General features: G+C 36.3%; 1 protein-coding gene across 1 annotated transcript in view; it reads right to left on the bottom strand.

The window, feature by feature from the left end:
- Nucleotides 1-27777, bottom strand: part of UBXN7 (UBX domain protein 7) — a 54883-nt gene that overhangs the window by 6219 nt on the left and 20887 nt on the right. The window contains exons 3-8 of the mRNA XM_047098652.1: nt 24906-24973; nt 16295-16360; nt 12878-12990; nt 6873-7019; nt 5527-5617; nt 4517-4644 (exon numbers count right to left, since the gene is read on the bottom strand). Of these exons, the coding sequence (XP_046954608.1) occupies nt 4517-4644; nt 5527-5617; nt 6873-7019; nt 12878-12990; nt 16295-16360; nt 24906-24973 (613 nt within the window). The remainder of the gene's footprint in view (nt 1-4516; nt 4645-5526; nt 5618-6872; nt 7020-12877; nt 12991-16294; nt 16361-24905; nt 24974-27777) is intronic.

The raw sequence follows: 27777 nt of genomic DNA, 5'->3' as shown, positions 1-27777 counted from the left end.
AATATCCATTCTCCTTTCTTTCTTTACTTACAGAATCCTAATCATGTCTACAAAAGAAAGCACACCCAGCTAAAAAATTCCATTTATCAATTTCCCTTCCAGCTAGAAAAAAAATTGTGATATGGAGCTAGAGAAGCACTTACAGAGAAATTACAGAACTCAACACACATAATAGAAGTCTGAAGTTAATGACTAAGTTTCCATCTTAAATAAAAAAAGTACCCACACAGAAAAAGAAAATGAAATTAAATCCAAACAGCAGAGAAGGAAAGAGAAAGAACAAAAATCAACAACCTAGAAAACAAAAGAAAAATTATTAAAACCAAAAGCTGGTTGTTTAAAATCAGTAAAACTGATGTCTCTAATCAGATTGTCAGGAAAAAGAAACCACAAATTATCAGTAACAGGGGATTAATAACAATCACTATAGATGCTACAGGCATTAAAGAGAATAACAAGGAAATATAATGGACAGCTTTATGTCAATATATTCAACACCTCAGATAAAATGGACAAAGCCCTGGAAAGACAAAACCTACTAAAAAGCTCATTAAAGAAGTAGTAGATACTTGAGTAGTCCTATATCTATTAATAAGTTGAATCTGTAGTTTAAAACTTCCCACAAAGACTCCAGACCCAGGTGGCTTTATTGGTGAATGTCATCAAACAATAAGGAAGAAATAAAATCAATTTTACACAAATTCTTCCTGAAAACAGAAGCAGGAAAAAACACTTCCCAATTCATCAAAAGGCCAGCATTAACCTAATACCAAAACCAAAAGCAGGCATTACAAGGAAGACAAAACAAATGACAAAGAAACTATAAACCAATATTCCTCGTGAACATATAGACCCAAGAATTCTTGACAGAATTTTAGCAAATCAACTGTATCCATAAGAAACATATAGCTAACATCAAAGTTAATGGTAAAAGAGTGAATACTTTCACCCCTACACCAGAAGCAAGTTAAGGATGTCTAATCTCACTACTTCTATCTATCTTTGTATTGGAGGTCCTAGTTAAAAAGAAAAAGGCATAGAGATTGGAAAGGAGGAAGTAAAATAAGTCTTTATTTGTTGACGACATGACCATCTATATATATATATAAAAAATTCTAGGGGCGCCTGGGTGGCTCAGTCAGTTGAGTGTCCGACTTCGGCTCAGGTCATGATCTCGCAGTTCACGTCGGGCTCTGTGCTGACAGCTCAGAGCCTGGAGCCTGCTTCAGATTCTGTGTCCTCCTCTCTCTCCGCCCCACCCCTGCTTGTGCTCTGTCTCTGTCTTTCAAAAACGAATAAACATTAAAAAAAAAAATTCTAAGAGATCTACAAAAAAGCTACTAGAACTAGTAAGTAAATTTAGGAAGGCTGCAGCCTACAAGGTCAATATACAAAAACTGTAAAATATTGTTCAGAGAAATTTAAGACTTAAATAAATGGAGAGATACATGTTCATGGACCTGAATACTCAATATTGTCAGGATGTCAATTCTCTCCAAAATGTTCCATAAAGCAATGCAAATCCAATCAAAATCCCAGCAGCTTCCCTTGCTAAAAGGCAACCAATAGAATGGGAGAAGATATTGCAAATGACATACTGGATAAAGGGTATTCAAAGTCTATAAAGAACTTAACAAACTCAACACCCAAAAAAACAAATAATCTAGTGAAGAAATGGGCAGAGGACATGAAATAGACACTCTTCCAAAGAAGACATCTGGATGGCTAACAGACACATGAAAAGATGCTCAATATCACTCATCATCAGGGAAATATAAATCAAAATCACAATGAGATACAACCTTATACCTGTCAGAGTGGCTAAAATTAACAACTCAGGGAACAACAGAAATTGGTGAGGATGCGGAGAAAGGGGAACACTTTTACACTGTTGGTGGGAATGCAAACTGGTGCAGCCCACTCTGGAATAGTATGGAGGTTCCTCAAAAAATTTAAAAAAAGAAAGTGACAAACTGATTCTAAAACTTATGTGGGAACACGAAGGATCTGAAATAACGAAACTATAAAGAAGAATAAAGTTGGAGAACTTACACCATGCAATTTCGAGATTTACCAAGCTACTATCACTAAGACAGGGAAAAGTGGTGTAGAGAAGACATAACATAATCACTGGAAGGAAGAGTCCATAAACCCACACATATATACGATCATTTTTTGACAAAGGTGCAAAGGGCAATTCAATGGAGAAAGGATAATATTTTCAACAAATGGTGCTGGAACAAGTGTACAGCCATATGCAGACAGACAAAAAGCCCCAACTCAACCCTATCCTGACACCATATACAAAAATTCATTCAAAATGGATCACTGACTTAAGAGCTAAAAATAAAAAAAACATGGGATAAAATCTTGGGTTAGGTAAGATTTCTTAGATAAGAGACAAAAAGCACAAAGTATAAACGCTGATAAACTGGATTTCATGAACAATTTAAAATTTGCTCTTCAAGGGGCGCCTGGGTGGCTCAGTCGGTTAAGCATCTGACTTCGGCTCCGGTTATGATGTCGCGGTTCATGGATTTGAGACCCACATTGGGCTCTGTGCTGACAGCTCAGAGCCTGGAGTCTGCTTCAGGTTCTGGGTCTCCCTCTCTCTCTGCCCCTCCCCCACTCATGCTCTGTCTCTCTCCCTCAAAAATAAATAAAAACATTAAAAAATTTTTTTAAAAAGCTGTAACTTTTTTTATAACTGGCTGGCTCAGTTGGTAGAGCATGCGACTCTTGATCTCAGGGCTGAGAGTTTGAGCCCCACATTTGGTATAGAGATTAAAAATAAAATCTTTTTTTTTTTAAATAGCTATAACTTTTCAAAAATAAAATAAAGGCTAACTTATTACAAACATAAAAGCAAATAGATATGCCCACATGACATGCATGGCTTTGACTGCAGATAATAACACTCTGTACCATGTATGTTGATTTTAAAGAATGGCACTATATCAGACACTACTAGTTTCCTATCTCACATCCAGTCTTCTTTGCTTTCTTAACAGGACCTTAATTGTATTTGTGCAAGAAAATATGTCCAGCTAAAATAAGCAGAACTCTTATCTGTATCTGTTTACTTTTGTACAGAGGCACTACCCCCATCTTCCTTGTCCATGCTTGGATATAATGCCTGGGAGCAGAGCATCTATATTGTGATTGTACGAACAAGCCAACAGTAAGGATGGGGGGATGGGAGGGAGGAAGAGGAGAAATCTGGTTTCTTGACATCCACAGAAGTCACATTCTAGACTGCCTGCCTCGACTTCTTGTTGAACAAAGTAGATGTCTTCTTTGTTTAAGTCATTATCTGTTGGTGTTTCTCTTGCACACAGTTGATCAATATTTGTAACATTCATCGAATTGTATCAGAAGTGGGGTCTGAGGTACTGGTCACCCAAATCAACCCTATGTATTTGTCCAATGTTATGGTCCCATTCTTTCCCACTAAACGTCTTACTTTTCATAAGAGACCTGGTGAAGTTGTTAACTTAATTTATGTTGTTGTAATTCAGCAACTCACAAGCTCAGGCTCTGGTTTTTGAAAATATCAGCCTTAGGTATGACTGCAAAAGATAAGAAACTCTCTCAGGGCAATTATAAAGACTCTTTGGGGTTTTTTTGCCTTAAAAAAGAATTCTACCTAAGCAAAACTTCTCAGAATAATGAAAAAAAACAAACAAAAAAAGTTGAAACAATGTTTTAGTTTTGTACTACTATATCTACCTCAATAAAAATTCTCTAGGGGGGGGGGGAAGGAATTCTATACCACCCCTTGGCAAGCATGCATACCATTCTGTGCCTGTGTACTTTATTCTAGGTGATAAACTTAAGGAACAGTTTCATAACTGCATTATATGGACTGCTAAAGTCATATCCTCTAAAACTAACTTTATTCTCACTGCCATCAAACCCAAATAGCTCCTACCACCAAATAAGAGTCCCATTATCTCTGAAGGTCTCTTACTCACCACCAATCTTGACTTCAATTATCAAACAGGTCTGCCTCATAATAGCGTATTATAGAAATTAAGTACAGAAATAATCTCTGGGTGGGCCAGGGAGCCAGACCCCAAAGCTATATAACCAGTACTAATGTCCAGCTACACTATGAAAGCTGTCTAGGAAAAATACCATTTCTACTGCTGCTTAGACTTGGATACCAAAAGGCCTGACATGCTTCCCCTGAAGAAGTAGATTCCTCTGTCACCAGGATTGCCGTTATCAGTTCTCCTACCTACCGGTACACATTCACACTGTTTATTTCTAAATCCAGGTCTCCGGTCACATGCCCTTACCCTAACTGCAAAGGAGACTAGGAATATGAATCTTATAATCTCACTGAGAAGATAGAACACCTATGTGGGAAATTATCAAAATATAAGGAGGGTGTCTAAGATGTGCAGCCACAAACTTTAACTTTTACATTATTACCTTTACTCAAACATTTTACACAAGATATTTATATGCAATTACACTTAATTGCCCATCACCACTTCTCAGTCATACTTACTGAACGGGCACATTTTTTGGGGGGACTGCTAGAAAGTCCATCCAGTTGCCCATGTTCACCCAGAAATCCTGTCACTTGGTCCAAGAAAGAAGATACATCTAACTGGTGCCACTCTACTAGCTTCTGACCTAAAAATTAAAAACCAGGGTATATAATAAAATCAATACTCTTTCTGAATATTCTCATTAAATATTTCTTTTGGTATATGCATAATTAAATTACCGGGAACACACTCCACCCCTCACCAGCCTAAGTTACATAGTATGTTCATAAACTAGAGGATACGTTAATTATAATCAACCTAAGAGATTCCTGGCCATCATGACAGAGCAGCTACTTTACCTGCTGATATCATTAACTGCCATTTAGGAAAAGGTTCAGACAAAGCAGTATCCGTATGAAACTCAAATTAATAATAAAACTAACTCTACCCTCTGCTTCTCTGATGGGATTACAACAGCCACTGAACAATCTTAATATTTTAATGATAGAAAACCAAAGGAGATTCCTTATAAAATAACAAGAAAGAAAAAGTTATTCTTTCAAAGGACAAAACTATACAAAAATATAAAAATACTACCATCTCCCAAAGTTACCAGAAACAGACTCCTAAATATATACTTCATAGATATTTAAATATTTCTCACGGACATGAACAAAAACCCTTCATCTAAAGTATTACCAATAATTCTCGGGATGGGTGGGTGGCTCAGTCGGTTAAGCATCGACTCCTGATTTCGGCTCAGGCCACAATCTCACAGTCCAGGGATAGAGCCCTGTGTAGAGCTCTGCACTACAGTGCAGAGCCCACTTGGGATTCTCTCTCTCTCTGCCCCTCCCCTGTTCATGCTCTCTCTCTCTCTCTCTCTCTCTCTCTCTCAAAATAAATAAATAAACATAAAAAAAACCAAATAATTCTGAAACTGGATCCAAGTCAAATATTAAAGGTCAATTATTTAGATAAGTGAAAGAGAAATAAGTTAAAGGCTGTAAGCTGACATAAATCTTACCTGTCCGTGGATCCAAGATAGAAACATAGGGGAAATCCCCTAGCTTATAAAACTGTATGTATCTCTGACCTTCTTCACTGTCGTGATAAACCTGTTAAGTCATTGATATTAAAAAAAAGTGTCAACTATATCTTTGTTAAATATACCAACAGCAATTAATTATCCAAATACACCTTTGGTATATGTTAGATTTTCACTCCTGTCTTAGATAATTAAAGCCATCTGATGTGAACTCCCTCAACTTCCTGCCTTCAATGCCTCTGGAAACTTGTATAAACATATCACTCTGTTCTTTCTCTCTTCCCAGTTCAGAAGAGGTATTGCCCTTCCTGTTGTTATCTGTCCATCTATGTCATTCCTGACTTTCAACCATATACATCTTAATAACTCACAATGTACTATATATTATATGGTTCAAGTGCCTGGCATAATGCTAGGCAAAGAGATAATCAACAGGTGCTGAATAAAAGGTTACCATTCAGAAAAATCATGTTGAATTTAGGGGCCTATAACACATGAGAACAGGCAAATCAATAGCATATCTTGCATTGGGAAAAGAATTAAGTTCATTCAGAAGTTTTTATTTTCAATTTATTTTTCATAAAATAAAAAACCAGAGCAAGATCATCTAACCTTAGCTTGGATCATTTATATAAAAAGAAACTAGAACCAGTAAGACCCTAAGTGATAAATGTAAGGACACACAGATGGGAGTATCAAACTCAAGCTAAAATCTAGGCCTTAGTCAAATGTTTTTCCATTACTTCAAGAACTTCTATATCAGTACTGTCAATTATAGTAGCCACTAGAACATGTGGTATTGAAGCACTTGAAATGTGGCTAGTCAGATACTGGTTAAATATAAAATACACTCCAGATCTTAAAGACTTAACACCAAAAAACAAACAAACAACACCACTTCATATTTTAATATTAGTTTTATATGAGAGAATGTGACTTTATAAAAATATATTAAAATTAATTCTACTTATTTCTTTTGACCTTTTTAAATGTGGCTACTGGAAAAATTACTTATGTAGCTCACATTATATTTCTGTTGAATAGTATAGTTGTACATTCTATTGAAATATATCAACTCTTCTGAGATATAAATACTACATGGCTTACATAGGTTGGTTCTTTTTCCTCCTCCCCTTAGGAGTTCTTCATTGCTGACCTTATTTTCACTTGTCCTTACTACTTCAGCCATTATGGGTAGTTTTACTTTTTCATATATCACAATTTAACTGTTAATTTTTTTCCCATTTTATAACCTACTGCCTCCTCCCCAACATCTCATACTACAATAGTAAAATACTACAAAAATTTTGATTAATTCTCCTCACCTGCCAGAAAATGAAATGTTCCCGGATAATATTCTTCACAGCTTCATTGCTCCACACATCACGGTTGAGGCACTGGCATGCAAAGTCTTGTACATTTTGAATGTTTATCATCAGCCACTTATTTTGCATCTGGCCGCACTCTTTGGCCTGTAGAGTAAAGTTATATAACATTTGTCAGAAACACTTTCTATTTGGTAACTGATATGTTTCAGAATTCAGAAGCTGTCCTCATATAAATACAAAATTTTTTCTCAAATATGACATCTAGAGTTTTCAGTATCTATACATTAATTTGAGTATATGTATGTAATTATAAGGTTCATTTTCAAGCATTTTTCAAATTTAAATGAACTGCTTTTCATTTACACACTGTTATTATTCTAATGGCTAGATTTTTTTGTACATTAAACATCTTTACCTAATAAAGATTCCACAAACTAGGTCAAAAAATCATGTAATTCTATCATATCGTCTCTTCCAATCCCTATCCACAAATATCTCTCCTTTTAAACAAATGTAAGCAGTATGTGTCTATTGCTATTTTACAGAACTACCCTAGACATTTCAGTAAAAGCTGTTGAGGGTTTCTTCTCTTGGGGTTATTATTCCTAAGAATGGGTTTCAAAAATGAGATCACAGGATCACAGACTATTTCAGAATGATCTCCAAGACTCCCCAATGTATAACACAAATATCAATCATGAGTATGTACTTTTTGCCTCATAGTTCCTCATTATCACAAAGACCTAAGAAATGTTGATGAACAGGAAAAGAATGGCACAAAAGCAAATGAGCAAATGCTACCTCAAACCTCTGCACAGGAAGTGAAATCAAAGCCATAGTTTTGAATAATTTTGTCCTGGAACAATATTCTTTTCCTAATCAATTTGACATGGGAAAATCTTAAGAATCAATTAACTCAGATTAATAACAATTGAAAAACATAACATTTTGAAAGTATCATAAAATGCAAAACTAAGAATATCTTCTGTTTTAAGGTTTATACAATCTTGAAAATACTATTATCCTATTGTTTTGTATGAATCCCCCAGAGAAAATCATTTTCTAATATTCACTACTGATTCCACAAGTGAAAACCCAAGTTCTAAAAAGAATTATCCATGTATTTGAGTCAGGAAGCTGTATTCAAAGGCTTAAAGTATATAAATATAATAACTCCTTGCTCCTAGGACGTAGTAGTGCCCCACTTACTTCCTTACCTATAGCATGCATACAGATTTCATAAATGAGTAGTAAGTAATTATACTGTTTTAATGGAAGAAAAACTATTTGAGAATAAAGAAAAAATTAACACACAAGGTAAATTTACATCTGCCTCGACTACAGCACTTGACAAGGAAAAAAATGTGTAACGTCAAAAATAATAAAAGTCCAGGGGAGCCTGGGTGGCTCAGTCGGTTAAGCATCCGATCTCAGGTCAGGTCATCACAGCATGGTTCATGGGTTTGAGCCCACGTCAGGCTCTCTGCTGTCAGTGCAGAGCCCGCTTTGGATCCTCTGCCTCCCTCTCTCTCTCTCTGTCCCTCCCCAGCTCATGCGCTCTCTCTCAAAAATAAATTTTAAAAAGCTCAGAGTTTAAAAATGATGCATTCATTTGATTTCTATTTTTTAAAAATTCATTCATTCATATTCATGCTTTCATTAGTTCAGATTCATTCATCCACCAAGTATTTGAGTATCTACTATGTTTCAGGTACAGTTATGGATGGTGGGTTATAGTAGTTACCAAAACACAAAAACCCCTGCCTTCTTGAAGCTTACATGGGGCAAAACCTTATACCAGCAAAAACATCTGAAGATCTATTAAGAAACTACTGCTAGAAGGAAGGAACCACAGAAGATACAAATTTCACGCAAAGCAACATCTGGACTAACTATAAGAGAGTCTTAACACAATCTCACTTAGTATACAAATTATATGAGTCAAGGGCTAGAGGTGTAAGTGGACCATGGGACAATGATGAATCTTCCCTCTTGGAATCTATTAGGCTGTCTGAGTCAATATTTAAAAGCCATTACAGGGAGATGCAAGGGTAAATATGGCTACACCAAATAGGTATGTGATGGGATTTATCATGACAAGGGGGAAACAGTAAAGACTAACCTCTCTCTCAGTCCCAGACAGATCAGGAAAGTATGAAAAACAAGGATATAGAGGAAATATATATATATATATATATATATATAATATATATAACACTAAGAAGGAATATACACAGTACTTTTTTATGGAAATGTTAATTATTTTTATTCACATTTATAGCAAGTACTTTTGAAATTACTCTTAGTAATTAGGACTAGGTGCATGTGTAACTGAATGGAAACTTTAACAAATATGCATTAAGGAATATCAGGGAAATTGTTCTGACTCTTTCTGTACGATGTACTCCAGATTATGCCATTCAATCATTTAACACAGATTTAATGAGGGCCAACCATGTACAGAAATTCTCCCAGGCACTGTGGAACAGTAAATAAAACAAAGTCCCTGTGTTCATGGAACTTATGGGCTAGTGGAGAAATAAGAAAACCTAAGAAATGTTCTGTTGCCCAGGTCAGATCATTCATCCTAAGTGCTATGCTCACTCAGTTCCAGCTACACGGGTTTTCTTGGCTGTATCAGAAATAGGCCTAGATATTTCCAATATCAGTACCTTTACACTTAACTATTTTGTCTGCTCTTCCCTTGGACATTCCTATGATTCATAGTCCTTCACTCTATTCAGATTTCTATCAAATCTCATCCTTTCATAACCTTCCCTGATCTTACTATCTAAAACAGTTCTGTTCTATCACAATTATAGACATATGTGAAACTTATGAAATCAACCTTGCTTTTAATTTCCATTAAGAACACTTGTACCTTTAAAAAAAAAAAAAAGTTTACTTATTTATTTGGAGAGAGAGAGAGAGAGAGAGAATGAATCCCAAGCAGGCTCCGCATGCATGGTCAGAGCAGGGCCCAATGCAGGGCTTGATCCCATGAATTGTCAGATCAGGGCCTGAGCCAAAATCAGGAGTTAAGACACTTAATCAATTGAGCCACCCAGGCACTGACAGTGCAGAGCCTGCTCGGGATTCTCTCTCCCTGCCCCTCTCTTGCTTCTGTGCACACATGCACGCGTGCTCCCTCAAAAATAAACATTAAAAAAAAAAAAAAAACAGCCCTCTCTCCTTCCCTTATTCTATTTTTCTTTCTCCCAGCAACTATTATAACCTGAAATTTTTCTTCCTCTCTCCCTCCCCTTCTGCCTCTCTCTCTCTCTATATATATACATATACATACCAAACATACATATAAAAAATATATATACACTAAATATACGTTACATATTATGTTATTTGTTTATAGTCTGTTTCTCCCCCTAGATTATAAACTCTTTGATGGCAAGAACTCTGTTGAGCTTGTTTATCACTATCTCCCTATGGCAGAAACTGCGTATAGGTACCAAATACCCATTTTCCCCTTCTCCCTCTTAGTAACAGAGCCTCCAATTTTTGCTAAGCATCTGGATTTTCTAGTGTCTCTTACAGCTATGTGTGGCTATGTTGTTGCGTTCTGCTTAATGGGATGTGAACAGAAGTGATATGTACAACTTTTAGGTTGTGCCTTTCAAGGGAAAAAGTGTGCCCCTTCCCCCCCTTGATGCTGGCTGGAAAGCAAACAAGGTGGTGAGCCATCTTGAATCATATGAACAGAAGCAAGCAAGACCTAGGAAACAACAGTGAAATACAGAAAAAAACTCCACTCCTAATAACTTTATATAGCAGAACCACTAACAATCTGGACTTCTATCTAGTTTTAAGCTGTTTTTTTTCTTCCTGGTCTCTCATATGCCGTCAAATCTTTATCCCAACAAATATAATCCCCATTACCTAGAACAAGGCCTTATAATAGAAGGCTTTGATAAATAGTTACTGAGTGAAGAAGTGAATTAATCAGTTTCTCATTTGGTTAGCATGAACCAGAACACCTGAACATACTCTACCTCTAGTTACACTAAGAAAGTCCAGTTCCTAAACCAGTAAAACTGTAGCTCAAATCTACATCTAAAATGGTGCCCAAACCTATGGCTTTTGCCTGAGCAGCCAGAGTGTCCCTCTAATTTTTAACATTCACCTCCTTAATCTTCAGTGACTTAATTTTGTATACTACCTCCCTAATTTTTATAAAACTAATGGATTTACCACTAGCCATAATTAAATGCCTACCTTTTGTGGGAGTGTTTATGTCATTTAAAGACTTGTAAACAATAAAGCTTAATATTATCAGTAAATAAAAGACAGACTGCTGCGAATAATATAGGTCATGAAATACAAAGAAAAACAGGTCATATAATAACTTAAAGTGAATCAAACTTCAAAGGACAAGATCAAACAAGATTCACATTTTCCCTCAACGAACAAGCATCAAAGTAACTGCTATTATGAGCCCAAAGGGATCAAACGAAATCAAACTCAGAGTTATTTCATTCAGCCCTGAGCAACTCAGAAGCTACTAAAAATGGGAAACATGGCAAAACAAACTCAAGTCCTTTTTGCCTTTTATATTGCTGCTATTCTCTCAATGGCTGAATTATCACCAGAACAGTAGAGAGGATACACAGCTACCATATTAAGATCACAAGGCAAAGAAAGAAAACATCTTTGGGCTGACTAATGAACACCAAAAACTCCCTCAATCAACTCTAGTCTTCTTTACATGACAAAAAGAAATGCTTGTTTGGTCAAATCACCATCATTTGGATTTTCTGTTACTTGCAGCCAAACACTCTGAGATTTTACAATTCAGAAAATTAAAACTGAAGAATGGGTTTACAGTTAAATTTTTAATCCTGAGTATTTCATTTAGGCCACTATATGAATATGTCAAAGTACAAAATCTTTTTAAAAAATCAAGCATAACTCACTTCCAAATATGTAGCTACAAACTTCATTTTTGTGATTGTTTGACCCACTTTATCCTAACAGATAAGACTTACCTAAAATTTAAGTGATTTACATCTATGGAAATGATATTCTGATTCAAAAGAGCATTAACATGCTAGTCAACCCACAAAAGCAGCTGTTTGAACACTTCAAGAGAAGGATATTTAAAATCCTAACTAAACTCATTTGTTTAACAAATACTATGTTTCTATAAAATACCATAAACTGGGTCTCAATGATTACCAAAATAAAAAGAAACATGCTACCCCTGCCCTCATTAAGCTTATAATTTAGCAGACAATCAAATAAACCTGCTCTGGAAAGTTTTTCTTTGGCGTTAGCCAAATTAAAACCAAGAACTGAGGGAGAATATATTCTGCAACTACATAGATACTCTTTTAAAATACAGTAAGAGGGGCGCCTGGGTGGCGCAGTCGGTTAAGCGTCCGACTTCAGCCAGGTCACGATCTCGCGGTCCGTGAGTTCGAGCCCCGCGTCAGGCTCTGGGCTGATGGCTCAGAGCCTGGAGCCTGTTTCCGATTCTGTGTCTCCCTCTCTCTCTGCCCCTCGCCCGTTCATGCTCTGTCTCTCTCTGTCCCAAAAATAAATAAACGTTGAAAAAAAAATTTTAAAAAAAAAATTTAAAAAAATAAAAATAAAAAATATAAAATACAGTAAGATTCCCATAGAAATATGGGCAAAAGATACCTAAAATTCACAAATGGCCAATAAACACAGGCACACTAGTCTCAGTACTAATCAAAGATACACACAAACTAAAACACATTAAGATTTTTTTCAAAAGCTACCAAAATGGCAAAGATTCTAAAGTGATACCACACAAGGGTAATAAAAGGATTTTTATCAAATCATCTCATTTACTGCTGGCATAAATATAAATCATGTAAACTTTTAGGTATCTCACACTTGTGTCACACTTATTAAGATGCCGATTCTCTATATGCTGGAAACTTTTTTGTTCTTAGAAAGAAAAAAAATGACATTGAAAATGCAAAAGGATTCATACCTAACGCTTAAAATTTCCAACAACTTACTGTTTCAAAGCTGCCTTTATGCATCAAATCAATGGGTGGCCGGAAAAGATCTGCAAGGGTAGTCAGTTTCTTATCTATTGCTCCTCCATTTCTTAATTCCTGTTCTTGCCGAACTGCAGCACAGGAGGATAAGGAAATTTCAGTTAGCCAGAAAATAAAAGCCGTGCATCTAGAAATATAAAAAACATGCATCAACTGCAAGAATTTCTGAACAACATGCCTGACCCCAAATGCAAATGCAAATATCTAATGCTGATTCTAAAAACAAACCCCAAAACAAAGCAAGGTGGGGAGGGAGTCTCAAGACTTAGCTGGTGCTCTCAATCCAAATGTAAGGAAGGATAAAAGCTGAAAATTATAGTAGAGTCACACAATGAAAATATTTCCTTTTCATATTCCAAACCAAGTTTAGCAGAGGAGAAAACTCCATCTCCATTTATCCAGTTCAATGATCCTAATGTATCTGCCGTTTCTAGCTACATTCCCAATCTTCAAAGATTCTGACAGTAAGAGAACACCACCACCTGTTGTCACCTTCTCCTGGAAGTGCACAGGCTTCCCTGAATGACCAGAGTTAGTCTGGGTTCCCTTTCAACTCTCTCCAAAGTTACAAGGCCTATCTGTGCTTCAGTGAGCTCATTATAAATCAACTACAAAATCAAGCATGGTCTAATAGTTTTTCACATATTCTCTAAACAACTTTCCTTTTAAGATTCCATTGCTAAATCAGTACTAAATCCTCTAAAAGAATAAGGCCAAGAATCTCATTCTGACTTAACTCCACAGAAAGATATAAACCTATTCCAAAAAATTATAGCCAAAATGTTAATAGTGGCTGCTTTGGGTGGTGTGGCTTTTTCCTGTTCTGTTTTTCAATACACTACAATAATCCATTTTCATTATGGTCATTCCTTTAAACTGACAGCTATCGGGATTTTTTTTTTTTTTTGGCCAATTATTCAATTATTGTTTTAAGTTGAAATATAGTTGACACATAATATTCTTTTACTTTAAGGTGTGTAACACAGTGATTCAACAAGTATATACATTACAAAATGCTTACCACTGTAAGTGTAGTTACCTTTGTCACCATACAAATTATTACAGTATTAACTGACTATATTCTCAATGTTGTAGTTTTCATCACCGTGACTTTTCTTCTTCTGAGAGAGAGCGAACAAGCGAGAGAGCACACCCATATGCATGAATGCAAGCAGTGGGTTGGGGAGGAAGGAAGAAGAGGGAGATGGAGAATCTTAAGTAGGCTCCACGCCCAGCACAGCCTGACATAAGGCTTGATCTCACGACCCTGGGATCATGGCCTGAGCCGAAATCAAGAGTCAGACACTTAATGGACTAAGCCACCCAGGCGCCCCTGTATCTCTTAATCCTCTTCATTTATTTCACCTATCCTCTCACTCCCCTTTGGCAACTACCAATTTATTCTCTGCATGCAGGAGTCTCTTTTTGCTTGTTTGTTCATGTTTTTTTTTTAGATTCCACACGTAAGTGAAATCATATGGTATTTGTCTTTCTTTGACTTATTTCACTTAGCATAATATCCTCAAGGTCCATACATGTTGCTATGAATGGCAAGGTTTCTTTTTTTTTAATGTTCATTTATTTTTGAAGGAGAGAGAGAGGAGCATGAGTGGGGGAGGGGCAGAGAGAGAGGGAGACACAGAATCTGAAGCAGGCTCCAGGCTCCGAGCTGTCAGCACAGAGCCCACCACAGGGCTGCAACTCACAAACCGTGAGATCATGATCTGAGTCGAAGTTGGATGCCCAATTGAGCCACCCAGGTGCCCCAGTTTCATTTTTTTTTGTGCCTGAGTAATATTCCATTGTGTAATACCGTATCTTCTCTACTCATTCATCTATTGATGGGCACTTAGGTTGCTTCCATATCTTGGCTACTGAAAATAATGTTGCGATAAACACAGGGGTGCATATTTCTTGTTTTCTTAGGATAAATACCAAGAATTGTAATTACTGAGTCATACGGTATTGCTATTTTTAATTTTTTGAGAACCTCCATATTGTTTTCCATATGCTGCACCAATCTACAATCCGATCAACAGTGCACAAGGGTTCCCTATTCTCCACATCTTTGCCAACACTTCTTATTTCTTGCCTATTTGGTACTATCCATTATGACTGATGTGAGGTGAGATATCAAGACCTTGGGGGAAACCACCTTTTTCTTTTATTATAGTCAACATTTAAGTGCTCGTTCAAAGGTGATTAACTTTGTAAATTACCAGATTTCTTACATTTCTCCATCACTCTTATTATTCTATCATCAGTTAGGTTAGCATTTGGAACAATTCAGCTCAAGGGGAAGTTAGTAACAATCACAGACTGAACTCACAATTTCCTTTTAAAATAAGGTATTTCAGGGGTGCCTGGGTGGCTCAGTCAGTTGGGAGTCCGACTCCCGATTTTGTCTCAGGTCATGTTCTCACAGTTTGTGAGTTCAAGCCCCATGTTGGGCTCTGTGCTGCCAGCACAGAGCCTGCTTGGAATTCTGTCTCTTGCTTTCTCTGCCCCTCCCCTACTTGCTATCTCTCTCTCAAAATAAATAAAAAATAAACATAATAAATACATATATAATAAATAAAACTGAAATGAAATAATAAAATAAAATAAATAAAATAAAATAAAATAAAATAAAATAAAATAAAATAAAATAAAATAAATTAAGGTGATTCCTGGGATATCTGGGTGGCTTAGTCAGTTGAGCATCCAACTCTTGATTTCAGCTGAGGTCATGATCTCACAGTCATGAAATTGAGCCCCAAGTCAGGCTCTGTGCTCAATGCAAAACATGCTTGGGATGCTCTCCTTCTCTGCCCCTCCCATGCTCTCTCTCTCTAAAAGAGTAATAATAAAAAAATAAATAAAAATAAATAAAATAAAATAGTAATAATAAGATACAATAAAAATATTTTTTAAAAATTTAAGGTGATTCGTGGGGTGCCTGGGTGGCTCAGTCAGTTAAGTGTCCAGCTCTTGATTTCAGCTCAGGTCATGATCCAGGGTCATGAGATCAAGGCCCATGTTGGGCTCTGTGCTAAGCATGGAGGCTGCTTAAGATATTCTCTCTCCCCCTCTCCCTCCCTCCCTCCCTCCCTCCCTCCCTCTCTCTCTCTGCCCTCCCCCGCCCCCTCCCCAATTCACACACACTCTAAAATAATTTTAAAAATAAATAATAAAATAAGGTGACTCCTTAATCATCTTTTTCCTTTAAAAAAAAAAAAAAAACAACCTATATAAAACAAACCAGGATCTTGACTTGTAGCAGAGTGTATGGGTGCTTTTCCAACTTGTGGTTTTCTATGTGGGAGAGTGAGGGGAGAGGACAGAAGAGAGAAGAAGGAGGAAGAGAGAGATAATAAACTGGCCCAAGATACCTACTAGTTTCAGTTTGAAAATCTCGGAAACCATCAAATATTGAACGTGCAGGCCGTCGTCTTTTAGGAGCTTTAGGGGAAAAAAATAGAATTGATACAGAAATTTAAATCTTAATTTTGAAACAACTCTAAAAACTTCCTTATCTGCACATCTTGCTTTAAAACACTCATAGATTTATAAAGGTGTCCTCTTCAAAAACTAAAATATTTTAAAACCTTTAAGTCATTCATATACAAAAACTCAACCATCTTCAGCCCAACCATTTTGTTTTACAAATAAGAAAATTAAGGCCCAGTTAAGAGACTTAACCAAACTTATGTAAAAGACAGGAAGAAAGAAGATTTTGAGGAGGACTCCCCCTGGTGATGAAGCTATATACGTGCTGCAAATATCTAATTTAGGTTAGCCTAAGGAATCGGACTACCCTTTAGTTGACACTTAAGTACCTAACTTCTAATCCCTAATATTATATATTCTTAGTGAGTGGATTCACAGAATTATAAACACCAAAAACATTTTTAATTTTGGAAAAAGTTTTTTTCCAGTTACACAATGGTTTAATGAGAGGAAAGTGAACAGAACCAAGGTCTTCTGATACTCAGTCTAGTGTCTATTACCCAATCCTTAAGTATTTTATAGATGAAGTTTAGAAAGCAATAATAAAAATGTTATCTTCCTATATGCATATGTTCAAATCATTTGCCAGATCATGTATGTGCATTACAATAAACCAGATCATTTATATATAGTAAACAAGGACACTTAACAATTCTTAAAATATGGGTAACAATTATTAAATTGGCTTATGGCATGCTTGGCCAGCATGTAAACAGAACAATGCTTTGCGTTAATAAATGATAAATTGAGCAGTAAGGTTAGATACAAAGTATAAAAGTCCTCCACCCATGTCAAAGCATCTTTCCCAAAAGTCTGTGTATGTCATTATATAATTCTTTCTAAGAGCAATGGAATAAAAAAGCAAAATGCAGAACCATATATTTTAAAAACTCATTTTTGTTTAAAGTATTATTTGTCTGTATATAATTTATGTACTTTTGTGTATTTATGTTAAAGAATCACAATATTATTTCTAGGAAAAGAGATGTGATTAAGAAAAGGAGAAAGGGGCGCCTGGGTGGCGCAGTCGGTTAAGCGTCCGACTTCAGCCAAGTCACGATCTCGCGGTCCGTGAGTTCGAGCCCCGCGTCAGGCTCTGGGCTGATGGCTCGGAGCCTGGAGCCTGTTTCCGATTCTGTGTCTCCCTCTCTCTCTGCCCCTCGCCCGTTCATGCTCTGTCTCTCTCTGTCCCAAAAATAAATAAACGTTGAAAAAAAAAAATTTTTTAAAAAAAAGAAAATGAGAAAGAAACTTCCATGTTTTAGTTCTGTGTTGGATTTTATTTATATTGAATTTGTTTTAACCGAAAATTTTAAAATTTAAATACTGCAGTATTTTCTCCTCCCTTCAAGCAGCAAGGAATGTTACTCTTTTCAATCCTGGAACTATTTTTAATCAAGAGTTCCTATTTCAAATGTATGTTTCTGGCAAGAATAATATGGCCTGTCAAATAATGCCTTCTTAAAACTCATTATCAGATATTTTTTAACCATAAATTAAGAAAGTAAGGGTATCAAAGGATAAGGCATAGAATAGCTGCCTAAAAAGAGCATATTATGATTGGGGAGGTAGCATATAAAAGATAGTTTTCTTCTACTTTTAAAACTGCCAAAGGCAGGCCACCCAATATTCTACACTATTTCACACACACATACCCACTCTCTTCCCATTTTAGCCCTTTCCTATTAGGCACCTGATGTCTCCTACTTCCTCTTTTGCTAGCCTTGAACCCAACCCCTTAGATTTCTTGTGCTCATTATCTGCTCCTATTTGTTTCCTCCTCATTTATGCTAAGTCTAACCTAGAATCTGTCCCCAGAAAAAAAAATAAAAGGGGCGCCTGGGTGGCTCAGTCAGTTAAGTGTCAAATTCTGGGTTTCGGCTCAAGTCATGATCTCAATGTTACGAGATTGAGCCCTGCATTGGGCTCTGCACTGAACGTGGCGCCTAGTTACGATTCTCTCTCTCCTCCCTCTCCTGCCCTCTCCTCTGGTCACCCTCTCTCTCTCTAAAAAAACAAAACAAAACCCAAAAACCGAAGAACCTCTCCTCAGTCCACACACGACACACATCTAGTACTAGGATCATTATTATAGGCATACCTCAGAGATAATGTAAGTTTGGTTTCAGACTACCACAATAAAGCAAATATCACATTAAAACGAGTCAAATGAATTTTTGAGTTTCCCAGTACATACAAAATTTATGTTTACACTAAAGTGGACCATAGAATAATACAGAATTGAACTGCAAGGCTCTTCTTATATGCGGATATTTTTCAACAAATACAGTAAAGTTTTTCTCTTATGATTTTTTAATAACATTTTTTCTCCAGCTTACTTTTTTGTTAAGAATACAGTATATGATATATATAACATACAAAATATGTGTTAATCAACTGTTTATGTTATTGGTAAGGCTTCTGGTCAACCGCAGGCTATTAGTGAAATTTTGGGGAGAATCAACAGTTATATGCATATTTTCAACTGCTTGGGAGTCTGCTCCCTTAACCCTCGAGCTGTTTAAGGAACAACTGTATATTGTAGTCCATTACGTGTGCAATAGCACTATGTCTTTAAAAAATGTACACATTAATTTAAAACATTTTTCTTGTTGGGGCACCTGGGTGACTCAGTCAGTTGGGTGTTCAACTCTTGATTTCAGCTCAGGTCACTGTCCCAGGGCCATGGGATCTAGCCCTACATTGGGCTCTGTGCTAGGCATGGAGACTGCTTAGGATTCTCTCTCTTTCCCTCTGCCCCTCTACCTCAATGGCACCCTCTCTAAAATAAAATTTTAAAAAATACATTGCTAAAAACTGTTAACCATTGTTGGAGCTTACAGCAAGTTGTAATTTTTTTTTGCTAGTGAAGGGTCTTGAATCTATGTTGATGGCTGTGAGTGATTACAGTGGTTGCTGAAGTTGGGGTGGCTGTGGCAACTTCTTAAGATAATAAAGTCTGCTGCATAAATTGACTCTTATTTTCACAAATGATTTCTCTGCAGCATACAATTTTGTTTGACAACATTTGAGATGAACTTCTTTCAAAATTGGGACTCAATCAAGGGGCACCTGGCTGGCTCAGTCAGTGGAGTGTGCAACTCTTGATCCTGATTGAGGTTGTGCGTTTCAACTCCACATTGGGTGCAGAGATTCTTTAAATAAATAAATAAAATTTTAAGAACTGGAGTCAATCCTCTCAAACCCTGCTACTGCTTTATCAACTAAGTTTATGTAATATCCTAAATCCTTTGTTATCATCTCAACAATCTTCACAGCATCTTCACCAGGAGTAGCTTCCATCTCAAGAAACCATTTCCTTTGCTTATCCCTAAGAAGCAACTCCTCATCCATTCAAGTTTTATCAAGAGATTGCAGCAATTCAGTTACATCTTCAGGCTCTACTTCTAATTCTAGTTCTCTTGCTATTTCTACCGCATCCGCAGTTACTTCCTCCATTCAAGTCTTGAAGTCCCAAAGTCATCCACGAGGGGTTGGAATTACTGCTTCCAAATTCTTGTTAATGTTATTGTGACCACTTTCTATGAATCACGAATGTTCTTAATGGCATCTAGAATGGTAAATCCTTCCTACAAGGTTTTCAATTTACATTGCCCAGATCTATCAGAAGAATCACTGTCTATGGCCTTATGGGATTCATTTTTTTAATAGTAAGACTTGAAAGTAAAAATCACTCCTTAATCCATGGGCCGCAGAATGGATGTGTGTTAGCAAGCAAGAAGACAATATTAATCTTGTTGGACATTACCATCAGAGCTCTTAGATGACCAGGTGTGTTGTCACTGAGCAGTCATATTTTGAAAAGAATCTTTTCTTCTGAGCAGGTCTCAACAGTGCGGTTAAATATTTGGTAAACCACGTTGCAAACAGATGTGCTGTCATCTAGGCTTTGTTGTTCCATTTACAGAGCTCAGGCAGAGCAGATTTAGCATAATGCTTAAGGGCCTTAGGATTTTCAGAATGGTAAAGGAGCACTGGTTTCAACAAGTCACCAGCTACAATAGCCCCAAACAACAGAGCCAGACTCTCCTTTGAAGATCTGAAGCACTGACTTCTCCTCTCTAGCTATGGAAGCCCTAGATAGCGTCTTCTTCCAACAGAAGGCTGTTTTGTCAACACTGAAAACCTGTTGCTTAGTGTAGCCACCTTCACTAATTATTCAAACTAGATCTTCTGGATAACTTGCTATAGCTTCAACATCAGCACTTGCTGTTTCCCTTTGCATTTTTATGTTATGGAGATGGCTTTTTCCCTTAAATGTCATGAACCAACCTCCGCTAGCTTCATATTTTTCTTCTGTAGTTTCTTTACCTCTCGGCCTTCATAGAACTATAGAGTTAGGGCTTGCTCTGGATTACACTTTGGCTTAAGGGAATGTTGTAACTCGTTTGATCTTTGATCCTGACACTAAAACTTTCTCCATATCAGCAATAAGTTATTTCCCTTTTGTATAATTTGTGTGTTCAATGGAGTAGCACTTCTCATTTCTTTCAAAATTTTTTCCATTGCAGGGTGCCTGGGTGGCTCACTTGGTTAAGATTCTGACTCTTGATTTCAGCTCAGGTCATGATCTGTTTGTAAGTTTGAGCCCTGCATCTGGCTCTGAATTGACAGCGTGGAGCCTCTTGGGATTCTCTCTCCCCCCCTCTCTCTCTGCCCCCTGTCCCACCACCCCCCACACACGCTCTCTCTCAAAAGAAATAAACAAACTTAAAACAATTTTTTTTTCCTTTCCATTCGCAGCTAGGCTAATTGGAACAGGAGGCTTAGCTTTCGGCCTATCTCAGCTTTCAATATGCCTTCCTCACGCAGCTTAATCATTTCTGACTTCCGATTTAAAGTAAGAGATATATGACTTTTCCTTTCACTTGAACACTTAGAGGAAGGACATTGTAGGGTTATTAATTGGCCTAATTCCAATATTGCTATGTTTCAGGGAATAGAAAGGCCCAAGAAGAGGGAGAGACAAGGGAATGGCTGGTTGGTGAATCATTGTATCAACCAAGTCCACCAACTCATAAGGGTATGGTTTGTGGTGCCCCAAAACAATTACAATAGTACAAAGATCACCATGACAAATATAACAATGAAAATGTTTGAAATATTGCAAGAATTACCAATATATAACACAGACACACGAAGTGAGCAAATGCTATTGGTAAAATGGCACTGATAGACTTGTTCAACACAGGGTTACCACAAACCATTCATTTATTTAAAAAAAAAAAAAAAAGACAGTATCTGCAAAGCACAATAAAAAAGGCATGCCCATACTCCCACTTGCCTCTTCCATATGTGGTTTCCTGACTCTTCCAAACCATCTGCTATACAGCAAACATCAGTCCTTTGTATTCTCACTCTACTGCCCACATACCAGGAGTGCTGGTCACTGAGGTCAAAGAGGCTAAGCTATAAAAAGCTAATAAAAGATTCAAGAAGAGCTTCATAGAATAGGGGAGTGGGACAGGTAGAGAATAAATATTTAGTAAGAAGAGTGGCACTGCACACATTTCACAAATCCTTATTAATAACTGACTTAAGAGAAGATATCTGGATTTTCAGATCCACTTCTGCATTCTATGTTGTTATTTTCAAAGTTCAAATAAATGAAAAAAATTAAAATTCAACCTAACACAGATACATAGTTGTAAGGGGAGGAGTATTTTAATAGTGTTTTAAGATCATTGTGAATATTCTCCTTTGATACTCAACTAGTGGTAGCTTCTTAAAGGTTAGTTGCAGCATGGAATCTAAAATCTTATCAATGAACTTTTCATTATCTGTTCCAATAAAATCCACTGGTCTATGTGGTAAGCAGTCTCTAGGATGGCCCCCAATTTTCCCAATCTTCGATATTCATAACCTGTGTGTGAATATCTTGAATATGGGCAGGATGAAATAGAATGTGGCAGAGGTGACGTGATGGGAGGTCACTTCTAAGATTAGATTACAAAAAGATGGTGGCTTCTATAATGGGCTGCCTTTTATTGCTCTCTCATTTGCTCTGTGGTAAGGAACTGATGTCTCCAGCCAACCAACAGCCACATGAGTAAGCTTAGGAGATCCTCCTCTATTCAAGCTTTGAGATGATTATAGCTCTGGCTGACACCTTGATTACACCCTGTGAGAAAGTCTAACCAAAGACACCCAGCTAAGTCACTTTTGGATTCCTGGACCATAGAAACTGTGAGATAACAAATGTTTGTTGTTTCAGGAAGCTAAATTTTGGAGCAATTTGTTATACATCAATAGATAACTTTTATGCAATCCATCTTACTGTCTGAATAGATCTTTTACCCATGCACAATTTTGTAATATGGTATACTGGTCATTTGAATATATTCGTCACAGCTCTTTCTGCCCATGGGTCCTGTCCCTGTGCTTTATTAAAACCATCCTTTTTGCACCAAAAAAAGAAAAAGAAAAAGAAAACATTTGTTTACTGAGTTATGCAAACATTCCAAACACCAAGCATTTCATTATACAATAATAATTTAAAAATCACCATCTGTTAAGGCCACCACTAATCTTATCAGAAAGCTTGTAAGTATTGGGAAGCTATCAAGCTCATAATTATGGATATCAACTTGCTAAAATCCTAATTTCTGCCTGAAAGCTTTTTTTTTTTTTTTAAATAACTGGTAACAAATAATGTCAGTTGTTGGTCTTAAAGCAGTAATAGGCTTTTATTCACATTCAAGAAAATGTCTGCCAAATGCCGAAGTCTAAATCACCATAGTTTGTCAGGAATTTTCAAGTAAAAATAATGTTCCATGACAGAAGCAGCTAGTTTAGCTCACAACTCAAACAACTGTACAAGTGCTTTTCCTTAAAGTAATCACAGTACTTTTCAGTATGCAGAAGTGCTTTATTCATACCCTATTTCATAAAACAGAGTGGTTTAAAAAATGTATACTCAGGGGTCAAGATTTAATGAAATTAATTTATACTGCTTCATCAAGCAGTACTGCTTTATTTATTATTAAATAAAATAGGAGTTCTTTTTAATTTTTATTGTGAGTGTATAGCAGTGAAGACTTTACAGTTTGGTGCCACTGTCCTGTTTCAATTAAGATGCAGCAGTTTGGTTCATCATTGCTTTTGAACCATCAGTCCAAATGTCAATAATGTAAAAAAGGCAAATAACTTATGAAAATAATTTTGACCTCACACACACCCAGACCACACTTGAAATCAATACTGTCATAAGAAGAAAACAGTACTCCAAAGACCTTTATCAAGTTAATAAGGTCTAATATGAAAGTTAGGACTAACTTCCTAACTAGTCATTCTCATCCCCCTGTTTGCTGTGTATCAAACCTGAGGGAAAAGAAGGAAATGGTTCCAAATGGGAACTCTTTGGCCTCTCTACAATGGTAAAACAGCACAGAAATTTATTTCCTCTAGTCTACCCCACTCAGAAATCCTGCCTTATTCCTTGCAATAAAGAAACGATAAAGCTTCCAAGGGCATCACCCCCTCAATTCCAAAATCCATTCATAACATTTATATGAAAAAAATCATGAACAATATTTTATTACTTCTGGTATATTAACAGCACAATGACTGGCTGAATCAAAGTCCAGAAAGCCCATATTATACTTCAATATTCAGTTCTTACAGTTTTCTTCCTCCCATCTTTATTTCTGAATCTAGACAGTACATTCTGTTATTTCTTACTACAGTAAACTCCAAAGCTGCCAAGTCAAAGATTACTTTAAAAAAAAACTCCAACTAAGGTGTTTTTTCAAATCAAAACATATGGTTTATATCATTTTGTTCATCCCTTTCTTATTTATTTCTTCTCCTTTATTCTAGTTTACCTACAAAACTTTATATAGGTCTATTTCTCTGCATCACTGTTCTCAATATGTACAATATACATTTCTATGACTTTGCCTGCCCAGATTATAACTTTGTTTTCTATTTTTTAATATACCTATTAATGCGTAAAATATTTGGCATGCAAAAGGTAAGTGTTTATTAATCTAAAACTATAAATTTTCTTTAATTCTAATTAAATGTACCATTTTCTATAGTCTCTATATGCACCCAGACTGATATCACAATTTTTTGCATGGATAAGGTATTACTTTCTCCTTTCAAAACAGGAAAAGCGCTTCTGGAAATTAAGAAAGAGTAAAGATGGATATGGCAGTCAAGTAAGTGCCCCCCAAAACAAAAAATACTCGGAGTCTTTAAATGATAGATTTGTTCCATTACAAGGTAGTAGTTCTTTTTGCTAATTTTCCTCTTTTTGGCCTTCCACAACAAATATCAACTTTTTAATCTGGTTCTCTCCTTGGAGACAACTATGCAATTTTCCTGGAGGGAGTACAGAATTATAAGATAAGAACTGACTCTACACTTGAAGTAATAATCTCTGAGTGAGCCTTCATATCTTTTGATAGCTTTATTAAAACTCTAAAGATAACAACAGAGTCCAACAAAACTAAGGGAAAAAAGGTGAACTTACCACCAAACAAAGGTTCTGGTTCCACCAGTATTTCCTGTTTTTGAGGAATTGGGGCACGAACTTCTTCTCTATTAAAAGAAGTAGGAAAATATCAAAAGGAAAACTGTTTTCTGCTACATATTCTCTCTATAACTATTGTGAATGCATTCAAATTAACAAGTAACATGAACATCAAACTTAGTGACTTTTAGGAACCATGGTGTTAAATGACTGCTAGATGGTTTCCATACAGAGGTCAACTAGAATAAAGTACCTGGCATAGATGGCTCAAATGATTTCTAAAAAAAAAGAACAAGGGTGTCCAGGTGGCTCAGTCAGTTAAGTGTCTGACTCTTGATTTTGGCTCAGGTCACGATCTCACGATTTGTGAGTTCGAGCCCCGCATCGGGCTCTGTGCTGGCAGCGCAGGGCCTACTCGGGATTCTCTCTCTCCCTCTCTCTCTGCCCCCTCTCTCGGTCATGCGCCCTCTCTCTCTCCCTCCCCCCCCCAAAAAATAAATAATAAACTTAAAAAATAAATGTAAAAATAAAAAAGAAGAGAACAAACAGAAAAAAAAAATTTTCCCCTTTCCTCCCAAGGTCTTTACCCTAAATTCTTTTCAGAAAAAAAAAAAAAGGGAGTTTACCAAAAAGAAAACAGAAAATCAGACAAAAAAATTAATGGAGGGGCACCTGGGTGGCTGAGTTGATTAAGCATACAACTCTTGGTTTTAGTTCAGGTAATGATCTCATGGTTCATGACACCAAGCCCACACTGGGCTCTGCACTGACAGTACAGAGCCTGCTTGGGATTCTTTCTCCCTCCTCTCTCTGCCCTTCCCCTGCCCAATTGAATACACATGCTCTCAAAATAAATAAACATTTTTTTTAAACTAATGGAAAAATATAGGCATAATAAAAGCAGTATTACATTACTACTGCATCAAACAATACATCACACAGATATATTAAAATAAGCTATATAAACAAGCAGTGAATTTTATGCTAGCTATAAAGATGGTTAACATAGGTATTACCTTGGATTATTTAAGTAGACTCCAATACATAGAGCACAGAAAAATTATTAATCTTTTAAAGGCCTATAAACTCTTCAACGTTTATCTCCAAAGAGTTTACTAATAACCTATCTCTTCCAGTAAAAACTACTCATTTAGAAATACTGTAAAAATGGTGTATACTCCTTTAAATATATTTAACTATTTTATAGTTTAAACTCAAAATTTTTTTATTTTTTTTTAATGTTTACTTATTCTTGACAGAGAGAGAGAAACAGAGAGAGACAGAGAGCCAGCATGAATGGGTGAAGGGCAGAGAGAGAGGGAGACACAGAATCTGAAACAGGCTCCAGGCTCTGAGCTGTCAGCACAGAGCCCAACGCGGGGCTCGAACTCACAGTGAGATCGTGACCTGAGCCGAAGTCGGATGCTCAACTGACTGAGCCACCCAGGCGCCCCTAAACTCAAATATTAATCTCTACTTATTATTTTCACAGCAAGGAAAAGTGAATTCCCAATTTATTACTGTCCTGTTTACGATGTTAATTTAAGTTAGGCCTATGTTTTTCATTCAGGTGTTTCTAATAGAAGTAACTGAGCTTAAGGCCCTGCTTTTGATATCAAAGAACTGGAACTCTAAAACATACTTTATGAAATAAACTATGAATACTCATTTGTCAACAAAAACATCCAACAACAACAAAAAGAACAACTGGCTGGACAAATACAATAAGCCAAATGATGGATAAAGGGCAATTCAAAATTATGTTACGTGTATCAGTCACTGCTCACACAAAAAATTTAAATCATCTGAAGTAATAGACAATGCATCTATAAGAGGAAGAGGAAGCTCTATTAACCCTCTTTCATCAAAGAGAATTAATCTATTATCTTAAGAAAATTAAGAATTTAGAAGACCTCTTTTACCTAAATAAATCTTTCCATGATTGCTATCATTTTACAGCATAAATAAAATTATCTCAATCTAAGAGAGAAAACAATTACTCAGAAAACAAACCTTAAATCTGATGAAATACATCAATTAGGGGATGGATTAAGTAGTAGTCCCTATACAAGAAAACTTGGTTACTACATGTTTGAGGGTATCTGTTCCAAGATTGTTAGCTACCTAACAAAATGAAAGAATGGAACAGAAAAAGGTAAACTGTAAAGAGTGAAAATTATAGTTTAGGAATTAGAAGCCATTATCAAGTGTTAATCAATTAGCAATACAAATAATCTAAGTCAAATTATAATGTAATTCAGTAGGAAAAGACATTCATCTATCAAAACTAGTTTTATTTTTATTTTTAATTAATAAATTAATTTTTTTTAGGTAGGCTCCATGCCCACTGTGGGGCCTGAACTCATGGCCTTGAGATCAAGAGCTGCATGCTCTATTGACTGAGCCAGCCAAGCGCCCCATATCAAAACTATTTTTAAACACATTTAAGAAAACATGTTTTGTATAATGAGAAGTTATATTCCCCCAAATGAGCTGTGAATACCTGTTACTCAAGTTTCTGTAAACTAATCATGTTTTCATATTGATTTCCATGAAAAATTTGAGCTATGTTGGGGGAGAATGGGATATCAACATCTGAAATACATGGCCAACACTGCTAGGAAAAAACTTTATTAAGTATTAATAATGATCCCTAAAGTTCACTCTTCATGTGGTAACAATTATTACTCTAGAATCTGGAGCTAGAGGCAACTCTGTCTTGAATGTTATTTAGATTTTTAAATCTATCTCTAATTTAAAAATAATATCCATCCATGGCTTTAGTCTATTCCCTTGGGAATTCCCTCTACGAATCCCTAGAGGATTCCTCTTGTCTAGTATCTCATGTTGTAAACACCAAGAGTTATAAAGA

This window comes from Lynx rufus, unplaced genomic scaffold, assembly GCF_022079265.1.
Source record: "Lynx rufus isolate CCGP_SWC_20201006 ecotype Redwood Valley unplaced genomic scaffold, mLynRuf1.p SCAF_5, whole genome shotgun sequence".
Taxonomy (NCBI): Eukaryota; Metazoa; Chordata; class Mammalia; order Carnivora; family Felidae; genus Lynx; species Lynx rufus.
Note: the sequence above shows the minus strand (reverse complement) of the source record. Positions and strands in the feature narration are given on the sequence as shown.